General features: G+C 33.9%; 2 protein-coding genes across 4 annotated transcripts in view; one reads left to right on the top strand and one right to left on the bottom strand.

Annotated features, from left to right (window-relative positions):
- LOC143258482 (G2/mitotic-specific cyclin-B-like) overlaps positions 1 to 9,080 on the bottom strand; it is a 45,728-nt gene extending 36,648 nt beyond the window's left edge. The window contains exons 1-2 of one of the 3 annotated variants that reach the window (XM_076517532.1): positions 8,882 to 9,080; positions 7,373 to 7,528 (exon numbers count right to left, since the gene is read on the bottom strand). In XM_076517532.1, the coding sequence (XP_076373647.1) occupies positions 7,373 to 7,528; positions 8,882 to 8,911 (186 nt within the window). In that variant the 5' untranslated portion in view covers positions 8,912 to 9,080. Of the gene's footprint in view, positions 1 to 7,372; positions 7,529 to 8,364; positions 8,426 to 8,881 lie in introns of those variants that run through there. The other 2 variants (XM_076517530.1, XM_076517531.1) reach the window with 2 other exon arrangements.
- A 2,257-nt stretch (positions 9,081 to 11,337) lies between these two features.
- The window catches only part of LOC143258483 (E3 ubiquitin-protein ligase arih1-like), a 68,180-nt gene continuing 57,905 nt past the window's right edge, over positions 11,338 to 21,612 (top strand). Inside the window, exon 1 of the mRNA XM_076517533.1 lies at positions 11,338 to 11,736. Within this exon, the coding sequence (XP_076373648.1) occupies positions 11,521 to 11,736 (216 nt within the window). The 5' untranslated portion in view covers positions 11,338 to 11,520. The remainder of the gene's footprint in view (positions 11,737 to 21,612) is intronic.

The raw sequence follows: 21,612 nt of genomic DNA on the forward strand, positions 1-21,612 counted from the left end.
ATTCTCTGTGGGGAGACAATGTCAAATGTGAGCCACTAGTGGACCTCCAGAAGGTGTTGTTCCCACAACTGCACATAAAATTGGGTCTTATGAAACAATTTGTCACAGCCCTTGATAAGGAATCTGCAGCCTTCAAGTACCTTCGAGACTTCTTCCCTGAGCTGTCCGAAGCAAAAGTTAAAGCTGGTATCTTCATTGGACCACAAATAAAGAAGATCCTGGAGTGCACAGAATTCCCCAAGAAGCTCAGTAGGAAGGAAAAAAAAAAGATTGGGGCAGCTTTGTCGCAGTGTTTGGGGGCTTTTCGGGCAATCAAAAGGACGAAAATTATGTGGAACTGGTTGAGGCTCTGGTGAAGAACTACAGCAAAATGGGCTGCAGGATGTCCCTGAAAGTCCATATCCTTGACGCTCATCTTAATAAATTCAAGAACATGGGATCATACTCAGAGGAGTAAGGCGAGCACTTCCACCAAGATATACTGGACTTTGAACGCCGCTATCAAGGAGTGTATAACGAAAAATTGATGGGAGACTTTATCTAGGGCTTGATACGCAAAAGTGATTTACATTACAGTCGCAATCTTGAAAAACTACCCACTGCTAAACATGTTTTTATAACTTAAGTATAAATACATGTAAATCTTGATTCATATGTGGTTTTATTCAGACCTTGCGTAAATAAAAATGTGCAAATTTTCCAGTTTTTACGTATAAAATAGGCTAATTTCTAAATTTCATTATCCAAGCCATAAAAGCAAAGTTTAAACGAAATAATGGCCATTTTTTGTACATTTACAACATAAGCAATTAAGAAATAACATACTATCCAGGAACAACATTTGTTACATAGTGTATTGGATCCTTTACTGTAAATCTATGCAGTGTACATGAAATCTTTTAATGAATAAATAAACTGGACAAAGTATTCCTTGCTTGAGAAAGATCGACTCCAACATTAAATTTTGAAAAAAATATTGGTTTGTTTGGAATTTTGAGCAAAACTACACAAAGAATTATCTGCACTAGCAGTAACAGTGTAAAACTAGAGATATAGCTAGTCATCACCACCCACTCCCAACTCTTAAGCCACTTTTATCAATGAATAGTGGGATTGACTGTAACATCCCCACAGCTGAAAGAGTAAGCACATTTGATGGAATAGGGATTTGAACCAGTAACTCTCAGGTTGCAAGTCATGCACCCAAACCACCTGGCCACACTGGACCATTTGAAAAATAGTAATCCCTACCAGGAAAAGGGAAAATAGCAAAAAATGCAAACATCAAGCTTTACAAGGAAAGGCTCAACTCCATAACAGATTACAAAGATTTCATTTTATAACTGAAATTTTCCATCTTTGAAATTCAAATTAAAATATTTGAACAACTTAAAATTACATGTATTTTCACAAGTCTCCTTGGCAAGTCCTTGAATAAAATGAACAGGATTATCTATAAAGAACAGATGAGGGAGGCATAGGACTAGTTTCAAATTATACTTGTCAAAGATTTAAATACAACTGTACAGAAATAATGCATATACAACATCTCATTGTAAGTAACTTGTAACTCCTTCCTCTTGCAAATGAGTGTCCTGATGATTTGGTGTCAGATGTGTACTGTACCTTCCAACTTGCCTTTGCAAATTTTGTTTACTTTATAGATTCCTGCCAAAAAAAACACATTGACAGACTGCCTCTGCCTGCATGTTTATTTTCTTTGAATTTATCTATATAATCACTTTCTCCATTAATGCCTCTAATCTGCATGGAACAGACTTTGCCTTCATATGGAGTTTTTGTTTTGTTTCTCGGTCTTTTTTAATCCTGTTTTGCTCCAAAGTGTTGCTTAAAAGATCTCCACTGCTCAATTAACCTCTAAGCATTTTACAAAAGACAGCTAGTATGTGCATACATGTTTTAGAATAGTTTGAATCTCCAAATCATAGATTCTGGAATTATCTAAGTTCTTGTTTCTTCTTTGCACTCTTCTTCAAATAATAAATGTCAAGAAGAATTTCAAACTGACATTGCAACTTCCTTGCTGTTTTTTCTACTGGCAAAAAAAAACAAAACACATTGACATCCCCTTATCACCACTTTACGGTTAAGCCTGAGAAAATAACCTGCAACTTTTCCTCCCCCCTTATCATTACATTTGTGTTACCAAAAGCTAATTACAGTTTTATCACTTTAAGCACCCAGATTAGTTATTCTAGAATATGTCCTGCAATATTCTAATCAGTTAATTTTCCAATTAGATTGTGATTAGAAAGTAATCCATTTACAATCTTTTCCTTCTTGTCAAAGCATGCAACTACAATAGGGTACAGTTTACTGTCAACATCATTAACGCCAATAATGGATAACTTGAAACCACTAGTTATGTTACTAACAGTTCACTCAGTTGCACTGATCACCATGTCTCTAGCTGTTACAGAGATTGTGTTTCTACAGCAATCATCTTTTTAGCAATTTCTGAATCTGAAAATATTTTGGTAAAAGTTTTAGAAACATGGCCCAAAATACTGTAGGATGATTATGTTCCACAAAGAAGAAAATAAACATTCCACTATGATCACATCATTTTCAGATTAGGTATCAGATTTTACAGAAAATAAGTGAAATTTATTAATTCCAAACACCCTTAAACAATTTTGCTGGTGTTTAGTAGTGCTGAAATGTTTTTGATGTCATTTTCACTTCTGTAAGAAAAGAAGTCATAAACAAATACATTATGCATAATTCATACCATTTGAAGATAAAATATTTTTAAAATACTCATCCTAAATTTCTGCTTGCTATGAGCATTTTTATTAGAGGCATTGGTGACAAAGCAGAAATGTTTTTTCTGCAACTTTCCTAAAAAAAACATTAGCAGAAAAAGTGAAGTGAAAGTATTCTGGAATTTCTCATAAAATAACAACTCATACAGGTATAAACTGAGAAGATATCAAAACAAGTATGCTTAAATTGCAAGAGTTAGCAGATTAAGAATATGGTTTCCTACATGGTGCTGCTTCATAGCTAACCATGTGTCTCATGGAAGTAACACCCTACATTTACCCTTCTGTTGCTTCTTTAGAAAATCTCATCTCTGTAACAGATCTGAATCAGCCCCTCTACATTTTTGTGATATTCTAGTTCTTAATGGTGCAGATATAGATAACTTCTGAATATATTTCTTATAAGAAAATGCATTGCAGATTAATTCTACCTCTTCTCTACTTTCATACCCTTCCTCCTCTCTTGAAGAATTTTCTTTTCCTTATCAGAAACAAATTATGCTTGCATGCAAGTGCTCCTGTAGATTGCAACATATGAAGGTTTTGTAACAAATTAAATTTTGAGTAATAGGCAAGTCCCAGAAGACTGGAAGATAGTATTCGCCTATTGTAAGGGAAATAAGTAGCACTGTCTAGAAAATAAGTCAATTAGTCTTACTTACATGGTGATAAAAGTTTGACAGTCAACATGGTTTCATTTGGGGAAATTCTCTCTCATAAATCCCTACCTTTTTATAAAAGTGTCACTACTAATGTGTGTGAATTTGGTTTACCCGACTTTCCAGGTTTTCAACAAAATAAAGAAAAAAAAACTAGCAAAGAATTTTCTTTGTGGATGTAGGCAGATGTTTATCAATCAATTAATGGTTGGTTAAAGGGGAAGAAAAAAGGATTTTAGTGTACTTCAGTCAAGCTGGAATGGAGTTACAAATGGGGTACCTTAATATGGTGATATGTGCATTCATGATATTTACTCAAGAGCAAATGGCTGTAAAATGAATTCTGTTGTTTTACAAAAAATGTTAATCATCTGCCAAATTCATAAAATAAATAGCAGATGGCAATTATGCTAATCACAAGATAATGCATACAAACTACCTTAAATTGTAGTTTCCACATTGATGAAAATTAACTCATTTGTATTACAGGATAAAATGATCTTAGTGTTTGGGCCAGTAAGTATGATTAAGCTTCCAGACAATTTTGTTCCCAGTAGAAAAGCAAACAGTTTTGGGCTGTATCTCCAGAAACAGTGAACAAGCCAAAGTGGGTTATTTATTTGTACATATACCTAAGTTAGGCCTCATTTAGAGTCATAATCAGTCTTGGACACCATATTTAAAGAACTAGTTGTTGGAAAATATTCAAAGGAAGCCTACTGTAATGAGTCCTGAGATAGAGAAGATGTCATGAGAACAGGTTAAGATCCTTAAAATTATTTGAGAAAAGAATATTAGAAAGAATTTATTAAAGTGTTCAAAATTACTGAAATTTACAAATTATCCAGAGAAACTAAAATTTCTGTTTGATGTATTCTGTGTATAGTAAGTTAGATATAGGACAAGTTTAAGGTCTTGAAAAGACATGGTAGGCTCCAATTATCCCTATTTACACTACACAGCCAACATGTAACCTTCAATAAACATACACCCAAAAATTTAAAGACCTTTATTATCTATCCACATCAATATAAGTGGCATCAAAATGTAGTTACTAATTTAGATATTAATATTATGCAGTTTTAATATCTTAATTTTAAAAGAAAACATTTAAAAATTCCCAGTCTTCACTGTGTTGTGTGATACATCTGTGGTCTGAATTGCCCATTTCAATTTTTGTTACCCTAACACAAATTTCCAAACATTTAACTAATTATAAACATGTACTATAGATACTGAGAAGCCAAAATATAAATATAGAACATCCAATCTTCATAATTTGACAAGTGTATAAAGCCTACTAAGCATGCCCCTCCAATGTCATTCCATCTTACAAAAAATGTCAACAATTCTCTTCAACATTGTTACAGAATTATTTATAACCAATAAAGTGCAGCTTTTTTCTTTACAAGATTCCTTATACTGATATTTAGTTACAGTTTAATTGTTTATGATTACGTTTGTGTTCCAAACAACTAATAAGATTTTTCTAGCCTATTTATAGCTTAGAAAACCATTTAAGCTATAGTAGTTTTAGGACATCATAATTTCCAATAAATTTTTGTATTCTAAAATGCATCCTGAAAGTAAGCATTTGAAAAGAATCAGTGTATATATAAAAGCTACTGCCAAGGAAGCATTTTTCAGTACAAATCACTGAAATAGGTTTTTTTAATTGATTACACAAGATGAAGCTTACCCACAAATCATAATATTTCCTTGTTTTTTATTTTTATCTTTCTAACTATCTTTTTCTTATTTTAACTTGGGAGAGCAGTCACCTTCCCACAACTATCTACAGACAGTGAAAGGCAATACAATTGTGGGACATTGTGGGCTTGAGCACTCGCATATCACTCCTAATTTCTGGTCTAATTGTGTCTTTCTAATGCAAGTCTAGCAAATTGGAGGTTAAGACTAATAGATGGTGCATCCCCCCTGCAATATGGGTTCTCCTTCCACAGGAACCTCCAAAACCTACAATACACTTTATAATCCCACACTGTAGCTCGTATCCTAGGATCTTTTTTTTAAAAAAGTATTTTGTTTAATTTTTTAATATTAAATGTGTTTTAGTTTGGCCTTTAAAAATAATGTATTCTAACAAAGGTAACTAATTGCAAAAATTAGAAGCTTTTCTGAAGTATTTCAGTATGAAAAGTTTATTATTATTATGATGATGAAAATCACCTTTTCTTCAGACTGACTCAGTAAAGGCTTTGTAAAGTCAGACACCTTTTGTAAAAGTTCTCTACAGTACAAATGCATTTCTAAGACATTTGTTTACTAAAAGCTTGCAAATTTTTTTGTAGAGATACATTTAGTATACAGAATTATAGAAAACATTACTATGTACAGATTTAAGTAAACAGGTTCAATCCAATGGACCAATGCTATCAACAGTGTTAAGACAGCTGTAGTCTTTTAATAGGGTGAATAACTTATGAAACAAGTTTCTATCACCTCACAAGAGAGTAACAGTGGGATTGATTTCTTATGAAACAAAGGATGAATTTAAATACTTTTTCTCAAAGGTGGGTGTATAGAATCAGCCTCAAAGGACCAAATAGTTCCTTTGTTCTATAACATTACACTAAACAGTGTTGCAATACACTTAAGAAAATTAACTATCAGAGCATGTTTGAAAAGTTATGTTGTGGAATGTCTGGGGTCTAACCAGACTCCAGCACAAAATTACCATTACAGTAAGCTCTGGATTGAGATACCAGAAACCAATTGTATTACTACTTTTATTAGGGTTAATATGCAGTCCATTTGTTTACGAATTTTTCACAAAGCTACACAAGATATTTATATCAACTATCCCTAATTTAAAAATGTAAGATTAGATGGAAGGCAACTAGTCATTATCACTCACAACCAACACTTCGGCTTCTCTTGCACCAACAACTAGCAGGATTGAACATAACATTTGAAAGAACGAGTATGTTTGATATAACAGGGATTCAAAATTGAGACCCTCAGTTCGTGTGTCAAGCACCCTAACCACCTAGCCATGCTAGGCCTGTTTGTAATGTGAACATAATACGTGATCTAGAGAAAATTTATTAACAAATCAAGAAATTACAAAATTACATTGCTCACTGGCATACACAAGTTGTATTGAACCATTCCTTTCAAAGAGTGTGTATCAAAAAAAGGCTGAAAATCTTATTTTACTCCTATATTCAAAGTCATTATCTACCAATAATGCATCATTACAATACTACAAAATTAAACTACAAGAAAAGTGAAAGTGTATGTTGTGGGTCAGCTTATGTTCAACCAGACCAAGAAAAATGCATCTAATAAGCAGGTTATTTTCAATTATCTAACAAAGTTCCTATAAAATAAGACATTGTAAGCAGTCATGACAGAACACTTGATGAATGAGATGCACATGCATGCTCACTTCCATAATATCAAAAACAAGGATACAAGATAATTCTGTACTACTCTGATGAACTATCTTCTACAACAGCCTATACAGTGAAATAAACATTTGAAAATTTGTTTTGCATGCTATAGGCAAAACTGCATCTGTAGCAAAGGCCAAATAATTATTTGATTATAGCTATATACTCTGTCTGCCTGTTTCAAAAACAAACAATATTGTCATATCAATCCAGGATTCCTGCTCAACCATTACATGAACTGATCATGTGAAAAAGATAACCAAGAAAGTCATTGAGGTCCCTATGGACCCCAAGTGTGATGGAGACAGTTAAAATATTTCATCACTAACACAAGACAAAGTTAACCATTATTCTACACTTTGAAATTAATGTAAAAGCAATATGGAGTTAGATATCAGTAGTTTCTTTTTAAGAAAATCCAATAGCATTTAACTAAATTAAAAATTGCTTAAAATAATTAATCATTAATAAAAAGTTATTCAGCCTGGGAAATACCACTAATTTTACAAACCTCAACTTTCTTCCCTTTCTCCAATCCAGTTTTACCTGTTACCTTGTTTAATTCTGCTTTGTTTTTTATATCTTCAAGGGCAATTCTATGCAGTTTTGTTTTATTATTCTTTTTTACTGGTAAATGAACTCCTGCATTTTCATTATTGGAAACATTCTGTAGATGTAAAAAAACAAGAGAGAAAAGCATTAGTACAAAAAAATTCTTACAGATTCAAATTTTTTTTCCCAAGACGTGCATAAATTTCAATTTGTAGTAGCTAATGTTTTATGCAGCATGAGTTTTAATAATTTTTTAAAGATAATTCTTTAAAAAACTGTTTTACCTACCATCTTGCCTCAAGTAAAAAAAAAAAAAAATGCAGCCTGGTTAACTTATGAATAAATATTTGCTGTAAAATTCTTAATGCTGCAATTGCAGCTACCATTTAGGCTGCCAATTGATTCCTTTAATATTCACACACTCTTTCTTTAGCCACACATTTTAGCACACCTAAGGTGTTTTTAATTAGATATGATAATTAAGCACAAATCTACACAATGGGCTATCTGTATAGTGCCCACAACAGGTAAGAAAACCATGTTTTTTAGCATTATAAGCTTCCAGATTCACCACTGTGCACTTAGTTAAATACAAACTCTTACACTTAAAACTTAAAGAAGTTAGGTCTTGGATATCAAAAAGTATAGGCAATAGTACATTTTTTGTCAATATTACTAACATTACTACCATTAACTTCTTAGGCATAACACTAGTAGTATTACTATTAAATACTAGTACTAGCAACTTGGGGCTAATAGTAATTTTTTTCGTCTTTCTAATGCTAGTTGCAAATTTAACAATTTAATTTCTAATTTAAGAATTTTATAATTTAATGTTGAAATATTATTTAGTTACACAATCTGAGCCACTTGCTTAAAACTTAACTTTTGATTGTAGTTTAATTTCTTTCACTCGCATAATAATAATGAAACAATGGAAGTGGTACCCACGGATGACATTTGCAATAACATGGATAAGGCTTAAATATTAGTTAACCCTTAAATGGCAGCCATCATCAATTGATGCTGCTACCTACCTTCCCGCTGTTTACGGGTTAAAAAAACGTAGTAATCCGTGATGACGAGAAACCCAACAGAAGTAGACTAATAGAGGATAGAAACTCAGGCCACAGCATTATTATTAGTTTTACTACTGCTACAAGCACATTTATTTAACTGTAACGTAGTACATTAGCCCCTTTAGGCTCAAATCTATAAGCATGAAAGAAACCTTAAAAACCATGAATTAAAATGTTTTTCTGTTTGTTACTTGATACAGAGAACTAATACGTTTTGATAGAATGAATGCCCCTGATTGCCTTCTTTTGCACCTTACTTATTAAAACTAGCACTAAGTAATACTACTAAATTATATAACTAGATAACTAATATAAAACTTTCAAACCAATTTGTCCATAATTAATTACAAAATAAAAATTAAACTAAAGTTATGATAGCATCAGCTTACCACAGGCATGTTTATCATATTCAAAGCCATAGTTTGGAAAAAAAAAAAAAAAAAGTTAAACGTATTCTGTATAATAATAATCACAATTTGTGATTCTTCTATTAACTCAATATCTTATATCTGAGTGGCAGAATACATCTACTACCACATGTTTTAACTCAAAAATTTTAAATTCCTAATCTCTTACTCTATTGGCCACTGTCGCAATTACGTAAAGAATTAACGGAAGGTAGCGCTACTTTCTACGTAAATGTCTCAAAATTATCAAGTGTTTAAAAATATTTTTGTTTGGTTTTTAAATTTCGCACAACACTACACGAGGTCTATCTGCGCTAGCCGTCCCTAATTTAGCAGTGTAAGATTATAGGAAAGACAACTACCCAGCATCATCCACTGCCAATTCTTGGGCTACCGTTTTACCAACGAATAGTGTATTTGACCATAATGTTATAAGGGCGTCACGGCTGAAGGCGCGAGGGTTTTTGGTGTGTCAGGTATTCGAACCCGCAACCCTCAGTTTACAAGTCGAGTGCTTTAACCATATAAAAACCTGCTAGAATTTGCAGACTATTGCATCAGTTTTATCTAAAAAATGAAATGAGTAGGCTTTGATTAAAGCTACAAAATTATAGTGTAAAATCATAAGAACTACCCATACACATCACATCAGCGAGAAGAATGAATTATTATACATATGTATACATTTTCAATTTTTGAATCACCGGGATTCAACTCCAAATTTAGGTATCAGTGAGGTATTCCAATAATACTATTCTCCTGCTTGTATATGAAATTGGCACGGTTTGGCGGGTATCTGATTCAATTAGGACCTTCAACTCTTCTTCTGTAATGTCTGAGTGAGGGCGGCTCTGAGGCTCATTTTCAAGGTCTGTGCCACCAGAGTGAAATTTCTTAAACCAACGTTCAGCTGTGTGTTGATTATTTGCGTCATCACGAAATGCATGATTGATTTTTCGAGCTGCTGTCGCAGCATTGTGACCAAGCATGAACTTGTACAAGAAAATTACATGAATATCAATTTTATTCATGGTGACAAACATCAATATAAATACGACTTAGTTTCTGAAATAAGAAAAAATATAGCGGGCTTAAAATGAACCAGACAGTATACAATATTATTCTGACAAATTTGCGTAATGCTTCTCTTTCAGTCACGAAATTCGAGTTTCAAATGTGCAGATGAAAATGCAACAGCCTGATATTATCATAAATTCATACAATCTTTTTTAATTTCTCTCAGTTAGATTTAAGAAGAACATTAAAGAGAGAAAGAGTGTGTATGTTTTGTTATAGCAAAGCCACATAGGCAAGGCCGGTTTAAGAGTTTTATCGGTCCTAGGGTTTTCAACTTACAGAGGCTCCCTCGACACAGAGCCTCTACATGCAATGCATTTATAGTCATAGCTTGAGGTCCATAATTAATGTGAAGCACTGGGCTTCAGTCTGGTAAGCCCATTCTTTATTTTGGGGTTGCACAAATGGATATCCGCTGTCTCTACTGAGGGCAATCGAATCTTTGATTTTAGCCTTGTAAATCCGTAAACTTACCATTGTCTTGACGGAGTACTGGGGGGAAAAAAGAACCAAAAACAAGAAAATTAATCAATAATATACTAAAAGAATAAAAATATAAATAAAAATAGTAATATCATATCATTATATTTTACTCACACTAGTGTTGTACAAGTTCGCAAAAAAATTATGATAAAACTCTGGTTATCATTTTTGTTACTTTTGTACATTTTTTAGATGTTATGATGTATTATGGATTTTAGACGTTTTAATATTTTATAATAATTACGTTTCTAAAGGATTATGTATTTATCTAGTTTTCGAACAAATTTATATTTTACATACAAAGTCGTCCACCGCTGGATTTACAACGCTAAAACTGGGGATTCAATTCCACTCAGTGGACACAACAGATAGCCCTATGTGGCTTTGCTATAAGAAAACACACATGAACACATACAAAGATTATAGCGTTCTAACAAATTCACATGTCATAAAAAGGTGTTAAACTTTAAAGGAAGCTCCTTAAACCAAAATGTCACAAAGTTCTTAATTGTAGAAACATTTTTGAAACTTTACACATATATATTTCCTAAATGTGTTAACCTTGATTGTGCCTGTACAAAATACTGCTGGAAGTAATTGCGACCTTTTTGTCATAAAAAAGAGTTGTTGTCATAAACAAGACAAAATAAGTTAAATCTGCCGACAAAGACTCTATTTATAATTGACCTTGTTCTGAAATTCAGTAAAACTTGTACCCCGACTGTACGTCTTCAGATTTTTATTTCCACGACAAACTTTTGTCTTTAATTCAGTCACCTAATTTAATTTTGAAATTACTTATTCTCATAACTGAACTTTGAACAAAAAATCATTGTCGTAGTTCAGGATTACCTTACCAGGGTGCAAACTCTATCCCTATTACTTATTATGACGTCACAAAAGTTGCAGGATGGAACAAATTTGTAAAATATCTTATGATTTAGCCTAATTGTGGTGTTAGATTATTTATTCAATATTTTAATTTCTTTATTTGCAGTAAAGAAAGATATCGAAATTTATAGCTTGATTGTGTCATAAGTTCCTTTGCGTTCAACTTCAAGATGGATTCAGAGGAGGAAATTATTTATGAGTGTGATTCTGGGAATGAGTCCAGTGGTGAAGAAGACGATGGTCTGTCAATCGGACTAGAACCTCAACCACTGACGACTAAAGATAAAATGGAGATCGAAGAAGAATTTCCCTATGAAGTTTTGACAACCGAGCAGATTGTGCAGCATATGATAGATTGCATTAAAGAAGTTAATGTTGTTGTTCAGGTAAGGTTTTATTACCAAATTGAAATCAGGGTGAAATTGTGTCGGTACAGCGATACTTTCAATTTATATTTCAATTCCCTTCTGTTTCCATACTTTTTCTTTATTATCACCTCCAAAAAGTTAAAGTAACCTAAAGTAGAGAAGCAATGTGACAGAAGACTACCCATCAGTCATTAAACTACTGAAACCAAATTATCATTATATTGAACTTAAATATGTTATTCTTTAGGGTTTTATAATCAAATATGTAACCAAAGATAAATATTTCAAATATACTGAATCCTCCATGTAATTAGTTAAAACATTAGATTCAGAGTACAAGTTTGTAAATTTAACTTATTTTATTTCTGTGGAAGAACGAACTTGAACCTCAGCTTTCAAGCTTTATATTTTCTTATATGCATTGCACATTACCATTTTATTCAAGTTTTTATTTTAAACCTTTTCTGTAGTTGAACACAGATTTTTCAGACTTTGAGCAATTTTGATAGTTCTACACACTGAAGAAATATCTTTAGAATTTTAATCTTTAGTAAGACCTTAGAGCATGGTTTTCATTATTCTTAAGAGTCAGTGGATGATGCTAACAAACTATAGGATAAATTCTGTCAGTGTGAGATGGAGTTCAGGCTGAATTCATTATCTCCTGAGATGGGTGGAGGATGTCCCTTTGAAATGTTTTGAAAATCAGCATTATCAGAAACAACCTTTCCTGATTTCAGGCCTCTTTGTAAGCAGAAATGAGAACATGAAAATATATTACATATACTAATTCATATTGTATAATTAATACAGTATTAAAAAATCCTTATACTGATTCTAATGTGTTATAAATACAACAGGTGACAAATTACGATTCATCAATCTAATCCACTTCATAATAGAAGTAGTGTCTGAACTGATACTGTGTCTGTCATATCCCAGCCATCCTGAGAAACTGGTATTTGAAAGAAAAAGGTCTCTTCAACAATGGATGTAGCAGATACAATGGGATGACATATTATGCACTCTTTACTTTTACTCAAAATTTCTTATGAACATTTACATGTTTTAGTTATTTTTGTATGAGAAGTGTTTTCAAAACCCTTTTTATAAGTACCATGACTTTGTTCCATTTATTAATCTGATAATGTTAATGCCTCTGAAGTAGGCAAGACTATTCAGTAAAGTTTAAAATATTTTTCTTTTGTGTGCAGTGGGTTTGTTGGCTTAATCAATAACAGTACAGTCATATTTCATTATAAATTGATGAGCAAACAACAGGTGTCAAATGCATCTTACAGAAATATATGGTCATACAGTATACAGTATACTCCATTTTACTTTTCACTTGTTTGAAACCTTTGGAAGTAACATTAACATTATTTTAAAATAAATTTTATAAAGCATAGAAAGACATAGTAATGTTGCAGTTATTGTAATTCTAGTGACTAAGTTTTTCCAGGTTTGAAAAGTTGGTGCAAAGGCATATATAAAGCCACAGTAGCTAGGTAGATGAGCAGTATTTAGCAAAAGTGGGAAGATGATTGGCTCTCCACCAGACATCTAATGAAAAGCCTACTGGAGTCTGTGTAGCTTAAATCAATAAGATTTAATTATAGTAGCCAAACATTATATTTTTTTTTTTTTTCAAAATTTAATTAGATGAACTTCAGGACAGGCTCAAGCCTGAATATTGGATTCCATCTGTCTTCTACAGCTGCTAAGATGAGGCATTTCAGAAAAGTAGAATGAGTGATTTGTGCATCCAGTGCTTATTCAGTTCTGTCTTTAAATGCTGAGATACTAAGTGCTGATACTATTACTTGTGTTTGTTCAGTATGAGATTTATCCTTTGCAATGGGTCATGGGTCAAAGGTCATGTCATTAAATTTGTGGACTTGCACTAAAAATTTCATTGAACTACTATTTTATGAATTTATGTCAGTAAGTTTATAATCAAACTGTGGATTATAATTCAAACTTTAATGTTGTATACAAGTTAATTTTTGGTTTTATAGAACAGATCCAAATATAGATTTTAGTGAGTCATGTGGTATGTTGAATGAAGCATTGTTTACAATTAGATGTTTATGATGTCAAAATATTAAGTCTATAGTTCCTTACAAATTATGAACACAAATTACTAATATCAAACTAGAATATAAAAAAAGAACCTCGTATCTTTTTATTTTGCTGATATATGGCTTATGTACTGAATCAAACACAGTAGCCTTGCTCACCTCTTTCCATTTTTGAAAATGGTCTCTTACATACACGTTTCGATATATGACATGTGAATAACCAATCAATAGCTTAGAATGTCTCCAGAGTGGTTTTCTCAGCAATTTTAATTCTTGAAAAGGCTACCACATTCTTTCAATCCAAGTTTTCGAGCAGGTAGATTGTGTCTGCAGTCTGCTCAAAGTTTCATAGTTTTTGAAATCTAAATAAATCATAGTTTCTAAGCTTAATAAATTATAGTGGAATTCTATGGCGTGAGTGTAGTTATTTGTGATTTTTTTGTATTCAAGTGTGTATATATATATAAAACCTAAACATTTTGTTTGATATCCATCACATACAAAATTTTAAGACTGAGCAGCCTGTGTCCGGCAACAATCGAGTACAAAGATCATAGTGAGGGAAGATAATTGCTTGCTTTACTTCTTGATTTATTGTTCTATCTTTTAAGAAGAGTAAGTTTAATTTCTTCATTTTCATTGCTAATAATCGTATCACTAATATTGTTTAATATGTTTATGACTTCCATGTATTGCCAAAATTACCTTTAGATTTCATTTAACTTCTTTGGTTATGTCATATTCATTTTCTCTTCATAACTTTCAGACATAGAAATAATGAAAAAAATTATATTCATTCAAGGGTGAACTCACAGGAGGATTACATTATAATCATCCATTTCATAATGATATTACTTTTTTTTTTTTTTGAAGTGTACATGCAACATATGAAACCAAACACTAATGCTGAATGATCACTTTTACCAAGCGGACTGTATTACTTAATATCAGAAATATTTTTTTCACTTGTAAAAGGTTAGTCAATTATGTTTGGCTCTTGACCAAAACAGTACTTTGTTGGTTGTTTGTGTTGAAAAAGGAATTTATCACAATAAATATAAATTCTTCATAATTTTCAGACTTACTTTTATATCAGTTTTTCCATAATATGTTTTTTGTAGTTAAATACCACCCCTCAAATGACTATGCTTTAGATTTAACTGCCTTTCAAAGTAGAGTTAGTAAGTTACTATTTTTAGTTGTGCTACTGTCAAATCTATATATTGCATGATAGGGAGTCAGTTATTGGTATTTATTTATCCGTTATTTGTTTTTCTTTCACTTTTTACACTTTTCTTATGTAGCAATTTTATGGAGAACATCCAGTCCTATTCATGAAAGGGGAATCGTCAGTTTAATCCACTCTTTTCATGGCTTCAGTTGGGAGTTTTTGCTGTATTTCAGTTTAATCATGATCAATACTTACATTAAGTTACATTTTTTTTATTTTGCTCTGTTTTGGGGAAAAAAAAAGTTTTTTTTCATTTTGAGTGCTAAATGTCTAATTTTTATCTTGTTCTTTTTTGCCAAACCTATGTATTCTGTCAGTATCATCTGTTTATATTTGCTATTTCAAAGAATGCTTCCATATCTTTTTTTTCTTTCATCTTTCTTACTGCTTTTTCTTCTTTGAAAATAATCATATAATGCATTCATTAAATCTTAAGGCAGCCTATTCCAAACTATTTCAGCTGAAGAATTATATGTTGTGCATTTGTTATGCCTTACTTTTTATTAAGTTGAAAAATGAAGGTGCATTAATACAATCAATTCCATTTCCCCAGTGACACAGTGATATGTCTGATGACTTACGACTTTAGAAACCAGGTTTTGATACCAGTAGCAACTAGACCACAGATAGCTTCGTAATTAAGCTACAAACAAACAATCAGTTCCCTTAACAGTCTCAAAACATCTCAGTCAGACCTTCTCTAACTCTTCTTTTGTTTCAAGATAAAATTTCAGACCATTCAATATTTCTAAGGTATGATCCAAGTAGCTCTCTTTCTTAAGTTGCCCAAGAGTGATCACACTACTACAAGTGAATTCTTACCATTGAACAAAACAATGAAGTTATAACTTCTTTAGTCTTATACTCATTATTTATCTAAATAGAACCTAAACTCCTTTTTACTTTACCACTAACAACACTCTTTGGATGGCTTATGGCTTTCTTTTGAGATATTATAATGTAATAAATGACGATATACCACATAAACAAAACATATTGTTAACAAGAGATCATTTAACCCTTCAAAGCCAACCCTACACAGTTACTCCTGAAGAAATTAAACTTAATTTTAAACCTGCCTTTTTTCATTCAGTTGTTTCTCCTGTTTAACTGCTATAAAGTGCTCAGTATCACATTTGCTGATGAAAACTCATTCCATAAAGTAATCTCACTTAGATGAGAGGACACTATTTAAAAGATATAGCCCAAAAAATGTAACATTATAGATGGTATACCAATCTGTCCTTCAAAGGTATCCCTGAACACCATCCCCTTTAGAAATAGTAAAAATTTAAATTTGTCCATTATATTCAGGAATTAAACTATTCCACTGCTAAACCCTTTGGTGTGGATTCCTGTACGTGGTGAGGGGACCTCCCAGGTAAGGTTCTGTTCTTTCATTTTACCTCCTCTGGGATCAAAACATCTACCCACATGTTTGCCATGCATGGTGACCCATGAAAGGGAGAAGAGGATCCAACCCTAACACACCACTTTGGCCTTGGGGTGGCCCCAGTTAGGTCAATCAAGTATCAGTGTTGGATGTTCTCAATAGGTGTTGTGGACATTGTATCTGATGCTGGCGTTTGAGTATAGTGCTCACAAAACCCTGGCATTGCTGCAGTGTCCTAATTTGGCATTGTAGTGCATCCCCTCATTGGACTCCATGGTGGGTGGGGTCAGTGGGCACCAAAATATTTTTCTTTTTTTTATTATTATGGATCCTCCAAATAAAAAGTAAAATAGTGAAAAAAACAGTCCATAAGTAAAGGACCACATCTTGAAGATTCTGAGCAGCAATCTTCAACATCTGTAACACCTGTACCTTGTTTTCTTATACTACATTTTCAGACAAACTTTTAGGGCAAATATCTCTTTTTTTTTTTTTTATTATTCAGAAGGGACTAGAGGAACTTGCTGGCTCTCCAAAGTCAGTCAAAAAGCTTTGCTCTGGTGATATATTGGTGGAAGCATCCACATCTCAACACAGTGAACTCCTCTTGCATTCAAAGGCAACTGGGGATATACCTATTGAGGTTATGCCTCATGCTGCTTTGAATTCATCATGAAGAGTTACTGTTGAGAGGGATTTGAAGAACATCCCAAAGTCTGAGATTCTTGCTGGTTTCTCCACCCAAGGAGTTTCTGCAGTGAGGTGTATCTCCACTCGCAAAGATGGAGTTACGATGCTAACCAATGTCCTTATTTTGACATTTATATCACCAAGTCCACCTGCACCATCAAGGCAGGTTATCTTAATTGCAAGGTATGGCTATACATACCAAACCCTATCAAATGTTTCCAGTGTTAGTGGTTCAGTCACTCAAAGGCATCATGTTGTGGTTCCTTGACATGTGCTCCTTGGGGTGGCAAGGACCATGATGCCTGTGAATGTGAAATGGACCCTCATTGCATCAATTACAATGGCTCTCACCCATCCTTCTTTCGTTCTTGCTCTAAATAGTGGGAAGAAAAAGAGGTGCAGCATTTGACAATGATTCAAAACATTACTTACTCTGAGGCTCAAAATTTTCTGTCCACCACTTCATCTCGGACGTATGCTGCTGCACTTCATTCCACTACTACAGTGGGAGTGCAGACAAATCTCTCTGTGCCTCCAAAATAATTGTTCTTAAACTAAATGAAAAGTCTTTTGACCTCTATGGTTAAAAAAGTTGAATCAACTTCAACACACACATCTGTCCCTAACATACATTCCAGCAAATCTCAAGATCCATTTCCTTTGGTTCCAAGTATAGGCATTTTCTCAGGTACATCTTCTCCCACCCCAAGATGCAAAACAATCATTCAGTCACATCCCTAGTTGCTGGAATCCTCTTTGAACAGCAAAGACCTGCCCAATTGATCTAGGGCAGGATCTATGGAGATCGATAGACATCTCTTGAATAAAGACAGTAAATGAAAAAGACATAGTCATAAACAGAAGGGTTCTCCACCAAATTCACTTACACATAAATAAAAATTGCCATCTTGATACAATGGAACTGTCCAGGCTTACATTCTAATCTGGATGACATCAAAACAATGATTGTTTCTAACCATCCTGTATGTCTTTTTTTACAGAAATATTTCTGAAACCTGCCAATACAGTCATCTTTCTGTGGTTTTCTTTGTACAGAAATGACAGGCTGTGTACTGGACAAGTGCATGGATGGGTGGTACTGTTGATTGATCAGCATATGCCTACCCTGTGTTTGCCACTCAACACATCCTTGGAGGCTGTAGCCATTCGTGTTTCCTTGGGTCTTATCATCACTGTTTGTTCTCTCTACCTGTCACCTGGAGAGACTTATGATCAATCAGACCTTTATGCTCTCATTGAACAGTTGCTGTCTCCCTTTTTAATTCTGGGAGACTTTAATGGATGTCATCCCCTCTGGGGAAGTGCTGATATTGATAGGAGAGGTCGCTTCATAGAGCATATACTCTCTGATCACAATCTTTCTCTTTTTAATAGCAGTTCTTCTACTTATTTGCATGCACCTAGTCAGTCCTTTACTGCTATTGATCTCTTAGTTTGTTCCCCTTTACTATTCTCCCATTTTTCATCGAGGGTTGACAATAATCCACGAACCAGTGATCATTTTCCTATAATTTTGAGAGAGACTGGCTATGCTCGATGCCACCTGACCCATGTGCTCCGGTGGAAGCTGGATCAAGGAAACTGGCCCTCTTTTACTGCTCTCACAGAACTTGATCCTGCCATCGTCTGTAAGCCATCAATAGATGATTGTGTGGCAGCAGTAACTGACTGTATTATACAAGCAGCTGCTTAATGTATTCCTAAAACCTTGACATGTTTTCCACGATATCCTCATCCATGGCAGAAACCTGCCTGCTACATGGTATGGAAGGCTCAAAAACAGGCCTAGGATACTTTTCTTAGGTATCCTGCACTCTTGCACCACATCGCTTTCCAGCAAGCCTGTGTACTTGCTTGGTGGGTAAGAGGTCAGAGCCAGAAGGAATCTTGGATTAAGTTCACAACCAGCATATCTTCTACCACGAGTTTCAAAGTCATATGGGACAAAATTTGAAAGGTCAGTTGACAATATATGTCAACTCTCCTCTCGATCTTGCTCTCTGACTAGGAAGTAGCTGATACTTGGAGCATCGCAGATACTCTAGTTGAAAGCTTTTGCCACATATCTAGCACTTCTGCTTCTTGATCCACCTTCTTAGCCATTAAGACTCGGACAGAGTGATTACCTCTTTCCTTTTGAGCTGATTGTCTTTTTGACTATAAACATTCCTTTACACTGGTAGAACTCAAACTGGCCCTTCATCGGTCTGGCAGTAAATCTGTTGAGCCTGATAATGTACACTATGAAATGCTGTGGCACCTGTCTCTTACTTCTCTTGCTATTCTTCTGATTGTTTTTAACCAGATATGGCAAGAGAATGTTTTTCCTGATGCCTGGCACCAGGCTATTGTCTTACCTTTCTCTATGCCTGGGAAGATTCCTTCAAACTACTGTCCAGTTGTTTTGATGAGCTGTCTCTGTAAGACCTTAGAGAGGATGCTTAATGGTCATCTCGTTTGATTCCTCAGATCAAACAACATACTCTCGCCAACCCTGTGTGGGTTTCGACAACAGCACTCCACCGTGAAGCTCCTGATTCAACTTGAAATGTCAATCAGAGAAGCCTTTCTCAAATGACAACTACTTGTACCAATATTCTTTGACATTGAAAAGGCTTATGATACAGCATTAAGGTGTGGCATTTTGCAAGACCTCCATATATGGGTTACATGACCATTTGCCTATTTTTATTAAAAAAATTTTAATAGACAGGCAATTGCAAGTTCGTGTGGATTCGACACTTTCCTGCTCTTTTCTACAGAAACTTGGAGTCCTTCAAGTATCACACTTTTCAGTATAAAAATTAATGCCATCACTGAACAACTCCCTCTTGCTGTTGCAAATGGGCTCTATGTCGACCACTTTCACATCTCATGTCAATCATAGAACATAAGGTATATTGAGAGGCAGCTACAGACTGCCCTCAGTTGTTTACTGAAGTGGATTACAGCAAATGGTTTTAACTTCTGTCTAAAACATTTTGCATGCACTTTTGCCACCAATGGGGTATTCATCCCATATCGTTATTCCATATCAGTGAAGTTGTTCTTCCTGTGGTCCTTGAGACAAATAAAACCCTATATTGGACTTTGGACGTCTTGCTTCCATTAGGATCGGAAAAAGAAAATTGTTCTAACTAGACTGCACATTGGTCTTTGTTTTTTAACTCATCGTTTTCTTTTATCTGGAACTGATGCACCAATGTGTTGTCTGTGTAACACTCAGGTCACAGTAAGTCACATATTACTCTCTTGCTGTTCTTATGACTCACAACAGTGGCACCACTTTAAACATGTTCTGTCCCATGGTTTATCCTTAACGTTAGACAGTATTATTGGTGATGGTGACACTGTCCACCTTGGAAATGTTTTTAGTTTTTAAAAGGTCATTAATCTTTCTAATGCTGTTTAAGTTTTTTTAATTTATACATTTGATTTTTGTAATGAGATTCTCTTTTAAGAATCACAGTCCATCTGGTTTTATTTGAAATTAGAAAATGGCCATTACATCAAATAACACAAAACCAGGACTGGAAAGGCAAACGTTCAGGTGACTAACGCTGCTGTTTGAACTACCTGTTAGTCATCCTGGTGAGTTATAATTAGAATTTTGCAGCAAGTCTTTCAAAACTTTTATTACTTTACTTTCTGAAAATGGCCATAATGTCAAATAACTCGGAACCAGGACTGAAACAGCCAACTTCAGGTGACTGAGGATGGTTTTTTGAACATACCTGTTTGTCATTTTGGTGAGTTATGATAATTACAGTTATGCTACAGAAAGTCCTTTACAATTTGTGTTACTGTAGTTTTTCATTTACTATTGTAGGCTAGATGTAAACATTGGTTTCAATGCTAATTTTGTTGTTTTTTTTTAACTTTGTTTTGTTTTACCTTAATTTCCTTTTATGAATTTTAGCAAATTTACTTTTAACTTTTTACTGGATGTTTGGCACAGATAGCCTAGCTGCTTTGTGCCATAAAACACCAAACCAACCAACCAATTTATCTTCCTTTTCCTTATGTCATCTCTTGTTGAAGATATTTCTTACTTTTATTTGCTTGTGGATTTTGATGGTTAGATGTGTTTGCTGGTGATGTACATAGCATTCTATGCCACTGAACTCTTACCTTACTCTATCCTGATTGTTACTTTCTTCCCAAAACCTTGACTGTTCCTATTTCCCTTGAATCCATATACCTCATATTCTTTGGGTCCAGGTCATTTCCTATGCCCAGTTTGTGCTTTAGAGTGTTACATGTTTAACACTGCTTCTTTCTGTGGCTCTCAATCCCATTTGTTTATATATTGGAATCTGTCCATTTCTTGTGAATTTTCTCATATAACTCTTAACTGGATGGATCCATCAAACCATTCATATTGCAGATTCTTGATTATCTCTGAAATCCTATTAACTCTTCTGTGTCTTGTCTCTTCAGATCCATCACACCTTTAGCTCTTCATTTCTTTTCCTTTC

Source organism: Tachypleus tridentatus, chromosome 8 (genome assembly GCF_004210375.1).
Source record: "Tachypleus tridentatus isolate NWPU-2018 chromosome 8, ASM421037v1, whole genome shotgun sequence".
Lineage (NCBI taxonomy): Eukaryota > Metazoa > Arthropoda > Merostomata > Xiphosura > Limulidae > Tachypleus > Tachypleus tridentatus.